Consider the following 9,923-nt stretch of genomic DNA (forward strand, 5'->3'; position numbering starts at 1 on the left):
AGGATTCCTATTTGAGCATGTGAGCATATGTTTCCTAATAGGACGCGATCCATACGCGCTCTGACGTGACGCGTAACAAAAGTAGTACTGAACTCACAGCAGGATCATAATTTTTTTTTTTATTTTTACTGCAGAAAACTAGTCTTAATAGAATATTTTATATGAATATATATGTATATATATATATATGTATATATTATATAACATCTTTATAATAATAATAATAATAATAATAATAATAATAATATTAACAATAATAATAAACTGATCATGTGATTTATAATTAGATAGAATCATAGTACTGTACAGTATTATATTACACAATAACTCGAAATGATGGGTACCGTATTGAGTTATAGACTCTATAATGTATATAGAAACGAATCCAAATAAAGAGAATAATATGCTAAAAAACGTAGAAACGTTATCATCTCTAAATATTTATATATTTAACTTATGAATGTATAATAGAAAGATGATACATAGCCGTCGGGAGCATTTGTCCGGCCAACGATTTTCCCCAGATAGCTCGATGTGAATATATGCCGGAGGTTGATGAGAATTATGCTAGATCAGTGGTGGCGCCGGGATTTGCCCGACGGGGAGTCCGAGGACCAAGAACGGGGTGGGGGTGGGAGGTAGTCGATGGAAATAGTGGGCGTGGTCGCTGTCTCTTATACACATCTAGATGTGTATAAGAGACAGGTACTGTATTAAAATAGGCCTAGGCTAAGACTAAGAGTCAGAGGGGGGGGGTCTTCTAATTATCGTAGATAGGCTACATAGGCCTATGGACTACATTTTTTTCTCCCAATGGTGGGGCTGAGGTAGGTATGAATTAAATCCCAACTAAATTTGAATGTTGTGTCTGCCCCTTGAGGGGGAGAAGTAGCGACTGTATAATTTTCAGTGCTATTTTTTTTAATAGTTCAGCTGTTTACAGGGTTTAATTTAGATCGAGTGTTATTGGGGTAACCTCTAAATCATAATGCGCTTGGCTTGTTTGAAGCGCACAGTAAGGACCACGGAACCACCTGTGATCAATTTTTGGAGCTTATTATCCACGGGTTGTAGTTTTGTCTTTACTTTATTGAAAATTTATTCATCGAAATTCATTATGCATTTTAAATTTTTTTTTTTTTCATTAATATGTTGTTTTTCTTCACGGGTCAAATTAATTGCCTCGAGGGCCAAATTTGGCCCTTGGGCCGCCTAGTATTTAAGAATCAGGGATGTAAAACAAAGATAACTAAATTAGGTCTATATACCATTGACACTACAATCAGAACCACCGATTTTTTGTCCGGTCCGGGGCTTCTCCGTCCCTTCACCTCAATCTGAGGATTGCTCTCTAGAAGTATTACTATCACAGACTAATGACAAAAACCACCAAATTAGTCTATACAAAATACGGTACACAAGCTGCTGACTGCTTTTGTTCCAGCACCCTGACCAGGAGCCATTTCCCTTTTATTCCAGCTTGGACTCACTTCACTTTAGTCTGCATTAGACACCGTAACCTAAACTATACAGGTACTACCATTTATGTCAACAACATTCGTCATCATAGTCGTCGTCGTTATCGTCCTCGACATCATGATAATGATCATCATCATCGTCATCGTCCTCGTCATCATCATCATCATCATCATCATCATCATCATCATCATCATATCATCATTTCATATTTTTTCTTGGCACCCAGGTAAACAAAGTTTGGACAGTATTCTGTTGTAAAACTGAACACATTTAACATTGTGCTTCTTTCACCCTTTAACCAAAAAGCTGGATCGTCCTTGAATCCTAATTATGAGGTATTCACATGTCTTTATCGCCTGGTAGATCTGTTCATGGAGGTTTGCCTACATGGGCTGTCTGCCATAAAAACTGACTAGAATTAAAGTTTAATCGGTGGTATATAAGGCCAGCAGAAGCATACACAGCAATTAATTGAAAAAACTTTTAACAATTCAAGTGATAGTACAAAGTACAACTCATCTGACATTTAAAATATTGTACCAGCAGTATGTTATTCGAAACTCTACGGTATTTATTAATTTGCAGGCCTATTTCCAAAAATATTCCTATAGCATATTGCATCCTGTGTAACATATGTTTTATTTAATTGCATATTGTTAATAATTCACAATAACACTGAACGATAGTCACTCTTCATTGTATTTTGTATTCATGTTCCTTGCTCTTTATTTATTCAGTAACAAACTCAATTCATCTATTTATGGCAATGATTAAATTAAAATTTTGAACAATTGAATTTTGAACAATTTATTATTTTCGCAATAGTCCACATTTGTCTTTTTCACATGAACGCCTACGAATTGTGATTTGATCATTATTTTGAGTCATGACTACCTTCTGTGTCCAGGATTGGACCCACTCTTAGCATTATGTACCGGGCCATCTCTTCTTGTGAATATAGGCCTATGCCAATGTTTTCTTGAGTAATACCGGAAGAATAGTGTGCCCTTTACATGCTGATGTGAACATTTCGCTAATAACAAATAACAATTAGTAAATGTACCATAATATATAATCTGTCTCTTATACACATCTAGATGTGTATAAGAGACAGGTACACGTGTCTCTGAATTACTGCTGCGATGATGACGAACGACTGGAATCTATAAAATATAAAAAACGGCGAAACTACTCGCAGAAGTGCGCCCCAGTCGCCTGCGTCATAAAATGAAACTTCTAACTCTTCTATGCAAAGTTCTTTTGATTCTACCATGAGATTGAAGATATATAATATCAGGTTGTAAACCAGCAACACAAGAAGGATCGTCTTTAGTTCATTGGAGAAATGAAATTTATCAATACGTACAAGTTTACATAAAAACATTGTCTGTGCAGTGCTTTGCAGAATTTAAAGAAAAGTTATACAACAATGATTTACATACATTTTAGGAATCAGTCAAATCTCCCCTGAACTTAAACCATCTATTCTTTGATGGTATAAAAATCCATTATGGATATCAAATTTTAACAAAAATGATATAAACACTAATGATTAATTATAAAACTAAATAGGTTTTTTGTTTTTTTTTAAAGATTATTGTTATTGATTTAAATTTACAATACTTACTCTTATATATATATATATATAATATATATATATATACTCTTATATATATATATATATATAAATCATCAAAGGTATATATACATATAGGCCTATATATCTTCTTATTTACTTAATTTATTTTTAATAGTAGTAGAAGTATTGGTATTTATTATTACTTTTTTTTTAAATTTATTTAATGACAGTAATTAAGTTTATACTGATTTTGTTATTGTTGCACATATTTTACGGTGGTGCCTAAAAAGAGAAGCAATAGATAGGCCTAGGCCTACTTACACTTATGATATTTTGTTCTCACAAAATTTGGTAGAATGTCCTAGATTGGTTGAAATTGACTTTTGGGATTTTTCGAGCGGTCTGGGGTGAAATGGGAGGAATCTTCTGTGCTCGGCCTATTATCCATAGGATGTCTATAGACAAAAACAATAGTGTTTAGAGATATTTTCATCAATAAATTTGGTCAAAAGCCTTTAGCCGTGTGGTTAGCGCCATCTTGAGTCAATAATTTTTTTTTTCAACACAAAAAGAGGTTGGTGGTTCACTGCTGGCCTAGAGATTTGAGAAAATCATTGAAAATACAGGTAATTAGTGGTGGATGTATGCAAATATTTTGTATATATATTAGATTAATAGTCGAACAAACTGTATGCTCCTTTCCTACCCACCTCTAGGCCGGCTAGCCTAGCTAGGCCTATGAGTGGTGTAGGCCGTAGGCCTGCTGTTGCCAGGCCTTAGTTTTATACCCGGAGGATTAAGGCCTGCGCGGTGAATCCTCCGCGCAAAAAATAGGCCTAGAAATCCTTCCGCGCATTTTGTCGTGCACAGTTTGAGACGTTTGCACAATTTGGAAATTGTGCAAGGTCCTCCTTCCACAGTTTGCAAACTCTGCAAGGATTTCAAAACAAATTTGAAAAGTGGAACATTTTGGTTGACAATTATTTTTTGTGGGCCTTTTTTTATGGATCTTTTTGTTTAAAACAATTTTTGTAAAAAAAAAAAAAAATGAATAGCATGAATTGATGATGACTTTCCATTGAGGTACTGTAAATTTATTATTCAATCTTTCAATAAAATACATTGCAGCACATGGATGAATTGCGTATGAATTAACAAAAGTTCAAAATATAATAGGCCTATATAAACAAGAGCGACCGCTCACCTGGTCTGCGCGTTCTCCCATTCTTAAATTGCGTACAGGTGCAAGATATTATATTGGGTTTTTTCGAAGAGCTAATAAGATAGACATTTTTAAATAATTAGAATGTTTATTTGTACAAATATAGACATTTTTAAATAATTAGAATGTTTATTTGTACAAAAAAAAACCATTATTTTAGAATGATCATTTGTACAAAATTAAAATAAATAAATTGGGAAAAAAACAATACCAAGACCCGTTTCGAACTCAAGACCTTAAGTTCTTTAGAACACATCCTTAACCGACCACGGCATTCATGTGACGTACCCTATTAGTGGTAATGGCAATAATGTACAGTAATTTTTAAATAATTAGAATGTTTATTTGTACAAGAAAGAAAAGCATTATTTAGAATGATCATTTGTACAAAGTTAAAATACTTAAAATTGAAAAATAAAAATTGAATACCAAGACACATTTGGAACTCACGACCTTAAGTTATTTAGTACACATCCTTAACCGAATGTCTCAAGCTTGAAATGCGCCTCTGTGTTAATTTTATTTATTTAATGAACATGGATGATAACTGTTTGACAAAATGAAAAAAATAAATAAATACGCGATTCAAACTTGCTAAATACGAGATTCGAACTCACGCCCTTAAGTTCTTTAGAACACATCCTTAACTGACCACGCCATTCATGTGACAAGCACTAATACGGTGGTGGTAAATGGCAGTAATGTACAGTCCTTGCTGAAACCCCTGTTTTGTTTTGTAGGTGTAGGGGGAACCTAACTTAGTCTAACTTAAAAAAGGGTGATGAACGTTCTTTGGAAATCACCTTTAGTTTATGTGTTCAAAATTTCATGCACGTCCAGTCAAAACTGGCGACGTTGGACGCTTGTAAAGTTTGAAACCCCTGTTTTGTTTTGTAGGTGTAGGGGGAACCCTGGGGTCCAACTTAAAAAAAGGGCAATGAACGTTTGTTGGAAATTACCTCTAGTTTATGTGTACAAAATTTCCTGCATGTCCGTTCAAAACTGGCGACCCTGGACACTTTTAAAGTTTAAAACCCCTGTTTTGTTTTGTAAGTGCAATGGGGACCCTGGGGACAAACTTAAAAGAAGGGCAGTGAACAGTTGTTGGAAATCACTTCCAGTTTATTATGTGTACAAAATGTTATGCACGTCCGTTCAAAACTGGCGATGCTGGACGCTTTTAACGTTTGAAACCCCCGTTTTGATTTGTAGGTGTAGGGGGGACCCTGGGGACAAACTTAAAAAAAAAGGGCGATGAACGTTTGTTGGAAATCACTTCTAGTTTATGTGTACAAAATTTCATGCACGTCCGTTCAAAACTTGCGACGCTGGATGCTTTTAAAGTTTTTAAAGTTTTGGTAACAAGAACAAGAACAAGAACAACAATGAGGCTCTGGGTTAGCGCTTCCCGCAGACCAAAAACGTTGTGGCTAGAGATACAGTACTGTATTTCTACTTCCATTTGCTAAAGGTGCGGTAAATGGCATCACGTCACCATCACCCAATGAAGTGCGAAGTGTGTGTGATGTCATCTTTCATGACCAGCATTGATTGCAAGATCGCTAGCGGTGTGACTAGCGAGCAATGTACTGTCAGCGAGCAAAGAGTACAGTATTTGTCATCGATAAATAGGCGTAAGGGTTCCACTCAGTAATAACCAGTGTCATGTCATTTATCTATAGCCATATCAAGCAATGTAACTCCCAAATCTCATGAAACTATTAGACTAATTCTTATTAGTATTTATTTAGTAGTGGTAAGTCCTTAACAAATTCAATTTTTATTCTTATCCTTTTCATTGTAGCTACCGACTGTGTCCCACAAACACAGCCTCTTTCATTTTAAATTTTCCATTCACTTACAACATCAAAATTACCGTATATCTCTAAAAAAATACAAATGTTATTAAAATCATAATGTAATAATAAGTTAATATCAATAAAATTGGTAAATACTGTAACTTTAAATTTCACGTTTTACAATAATTGCTGAAGAAAGAAACCTTGCAAAGTTTGCATACTGCAACTCAAAATGAGATAAAAGAACGAACTGTGCACAACAGTATCATCCGCGCAATTAAAATACTTAAATTTCAGTTACAGTATATTTTGAAAGAACATGAGAGAGCAGGCTAGCTCAGCCGGCTAAACTGGTAGTAGCCACTGTGTGTGCGCTGAACCGTAGAAATCTCTAGGTCCCCGGTTCAGTTACCATCACTGCTCTCCTTGTGTTTCAGCTGGAGGGCTGAAATGCAAGTTTCAAAAGTGCACCGTCTTTCGGATGAGACGTTTAAACTGTTGATTCCATGTGCAAAATGACTCGTGCACGTTTAAGAATACGGAAAAGAGTAAGGGATTGTGACCCGGTGTACTGCCCATTTTGCCACCAGAAAGACCCCACTGGAAATATATCTTAGGACTTTCATGGGTTATATTTTACACATTGACACCGAAGCAATCCAATCCGATATTTGTTTTGCCATAAAAAAAAAATTAATTTCATGCGAAAATATGTTGATACACAAATCTAAACTGGAATGTATTATTTTGTACATTCTTTAAGATTACAGTATTATCAGAAATGAATGTGGTTTGTTCACAGGTAGAAAAATGTCTCTTGTCAGACCCAAGATGAGAGGCCTGTTGCAGGCTGCTTTAAAGAAACACTTCTTGATTGGTTGTACCTTAGCTATAGCATCAGCATATGCCACCAAAGTTTACAGTAAGTTACAATTAGTGGTGGACTCAATGCCTGAAATTTCTAATACAATTTCTTGCCCCAAAAACACATAAAAATACATCAGAATCACAATAAGACTAAAAAAAAAAGGTAAGATAAACAAGGTTATGAGCCTTTTCGCATGTTTTTTCAATCACAGACTGAAATACTTAATTTGTATAACTTGTTCCATACAGACAAAAACGTGGCTGATTTAATATGAGAAGAAATAAGACCCATTACTCCAATACCCAACAGAATATGATATAAAACCATACAAAATTTGTGCAATTTGATCTTCCTACAGTAATTCATAGGCATACTTGATATGAATATAAAAATGATAAAATCATGTGGTATCAGGGTTAACCCTCTATATTCCCAGAAGAAGGGGATTATGTCCTGAGGAGTCCCTTTGAATCTTAAACAGAAAACATATTTTGACAAAACAATAATACAAGTTAAATAGAAAAAAAAGTGTAAAAAATGGTAAAAATGCTAAAATTCAGAGTTTTAAAATTACATGGTTAAGAATTCTTTTGAAATATGGGATAGTAAATTAATTGCAATCCAGCACATATTATTCATTAAATATTCCTTAAGAGCTTTTTAAAAATTTTCTCTATGTTTGATAATTTTGAGAAAACCTGGGAGACCGTTCCAAGCTAAAATTTTGAAATAGTAAAAAGTAGAGGTCCTGTTTGTAACGCCATCATGAAAATTATGTTGGTTGGCTATGGCCTCTGACAATTTAACAACATTCTCATGCATGTAATTGTATCTTTGTTATTCCCCTTCTTTTTTTGTAGTGCTTGACAGTAGAAAGGCAGCGTATCAAGCATTTTACAAGGACTATGACATGATGAAAGACTTTGAGAGAATGCGTGATTTAGGTGTTTTTCATTCTGTGAAACCAGCAGGCTCAGAAGAATAAATAACATCATATTCAGGTAAGTCTCTTTTTTTTTAATGTAAATTCTCTTCATGTTAGTGTATTCAAATTTACTGACCACCTCATAAAGGCAAGGCAAAATACTGTGTAATTATTTTATATGCCACTATGTTTACCCTACTTTCAATGTTGAATTATTTGAATTAATGTGTTTTTGTTAATTAAATAAAAGTTTATTACCGCAAATGCTTGAATAATAATAATTGTTGGTGGCTTCAGTGTGGCACTAATTGGAGAGTGGCACTTATTCAAGAGCGGCGCTTATAAAAAATGTTGTGGCAGTTTCCATGCCTGCTCCCATGTTGCTTATCGCCATAGTTCAGTAGGCCTATCGCAAGTCCTATGTCATCGTAAATAAAGGTTTATAATGAAATGCTTGTCCTCATTGTGTTATTTATTCATTTTAACACTGTATACACTGTATTTAAAACACTCAAAGTTCCTCAAAGTGTTTCATTACACACAGGGTAATGTACACTCTCAATTAAGTGCCGTGGCATTTATTCGAGAGCGGTGCTGAGCTAAAAAAAAATCATGTTTGGTCCGGCGCTTATTTAAGCACTTATGGTACAGTATTATTGCTAGCCACCAATGATTGTATGTAAGTAATGTTGTTAAATTTGGTATTACACACTAACAAAATGTATATGTATTTATGAACAGTCCAGTGACACATATTACATTTTTTTTTATCTGCAGATATTTAGGTCTTTGTAGAGATATTGAAGTTAATGAAAATGACTGACCAATGCAAGAACAAATTCAATTTGTCCTCAACCTCACCAACAAACAGATCTGAAAAAATGTAGACAAGTTTTTAAAGAGCCTGTGTTGGTTTTCATAATAATATCTTGATTGGAATCGATATTAGGTGAATAGCATGCTTGGAATTAATAATTTGCTGTGTTCAATTTCATTGCCTTTTGCCAAGAAATAAGAAATGTATGGTTTAATGCAATTAAAATAATTATTGTTGGCAATGTTAACATAAAGTTTATTCGAATATCAGAGAATCAATCAAGTTTCTTTTGTTTTTGTGAGTATTTTTTATACTTCTGATTGAAATGATTACCGACGGTGATGAAGATGCTGATGGAGGTGGTGATGATTACAATAAATAAATCAAAATCATTTATATGCTGTATAATATTTTTTCAATACTAAAATTATATTGAAAGGTGCTTTGACAATATCAAGCAACCACTCAAATCTATTACCAATGGGCCTCAAAGCTTCCACTTAACACGTAATATAACCACAACAAGCATGCATTAGTAACAGACATGTATAGAGAAAAACTCTATACAGTAGTGCTACAGGGATTTATTTATGAATTTGAGTAGCTGGAGAAATTTGAAAGTAACAGGAGAGTAAATTAAAATAGGTCGGGGGTATAGGGGGGGCCGCCTAGGCCCCCATCGGGGTCCAGGGGCAGAGCCCTGGTCGGGGGTCAAGGGGGGAAGCGCCATTGCCTCCAAGGTTTTAGAGGCCATTTGATGGAATTTCTCTACATCATTTTTTATAACAGTTTTCAGAATCAACTACTGAGCTGTAAAAAAGTTGATATTTTTACATATTCTTCATAGGCCTAGCCTAAATAGATACGTAAACCAGAAACTTTCGCGAATTGATAATTTCGGCCGTTTTCGCGACATTAAACTTTCGCGAATCTCAAAAAAGCCTAAATTTAATTCATGAGAGGAATATCATACAAATCGTATCGTGAGTTTAGGCCTAGGTTAGATAGGCCTACAACCACTGTGTAGGCTACAGTATCTAGGCCTAGGCAGGCTTAGGCGCCATAAGCCTGCAGCCACCTCAGTTGCTAATACCAGGACTTGGCTAGCTATCCCCCAGGCACAGATAAGAAAGATAAAGTTTACACACATACAGTACTCACTCATATGATACCCAGGTCTAAATTCCAGTTGATCCCAGTTGAACTAGGTTTAACTCGGTTGAACTGGTAATTT

General features: G+C 34.8%; 1 protein-coding gene across 1 annotated transcript; it reads left to right on the forward strand.

Annotated features, from left to right (window-relative positions):
• The first annotated feature begins 3,547 nt into the window (after positions 1-3,547).
• On the forward strand, positions 3,548-8,971 carry LOC117108522 (cytochrome c oxidase subunit 6C-1-like). Its single transcript, XM_033250553.1, has 4 exons — positions 3,548-3,684; positions 6,875-7,001; positions 7,808-7,948; positions 8,650-8,971. The coding sequence occupies exons 2-3, from the start codon at positions 6,890-6,892 to the stop codon at positions 7,930-7,932; spliced, it is 237 nt and encodes a 78-aa protein (XP_033106444.1). The 5' UTR covers positions 3,548-3,684; positions 6,875-6,889; the 3' UTR covers positions 7,933-7,948; positions 8,650-8,971.
• Positions 8,972-9,923: the final 952 nt, after the last annotated feature.

The sequence above is a fragment of the Anneissia japonica genome, unplaced genomic scaffold (genome assembly GCF_011630105.1).
Source record: "Anneissia japonica isolate Jap-2015-1 unplaced genomic scaffold, ASM1163010v1 scaffold287819_len434453_cov191, whole genome shotgun sequence".
Lineage (NCBI taxonomy): Eukaryota > Metazoa > Echinodermata > Crinoidea > Comatulida > Comatulidae > Anneissia > Anneissia japonica.

Excerpts from the sequence above, each read along its gene's own strand:
- LOC117108522 (XM_033250553.1), top strand. The coding sequence starts at position 6,890 with ATGTCTCTTGTCAGACCCAAGATGAGAGGCCTGTTGCAGGCTGCTTTA. Across the intron at positions 7,002-7,807 it reads ATATGCCACCAAAGTTTACA|TGCTTGACAGTAGAAAGGCA; the intron begins GTAAGTTACAAT and ends CTTTTTTTGTAG.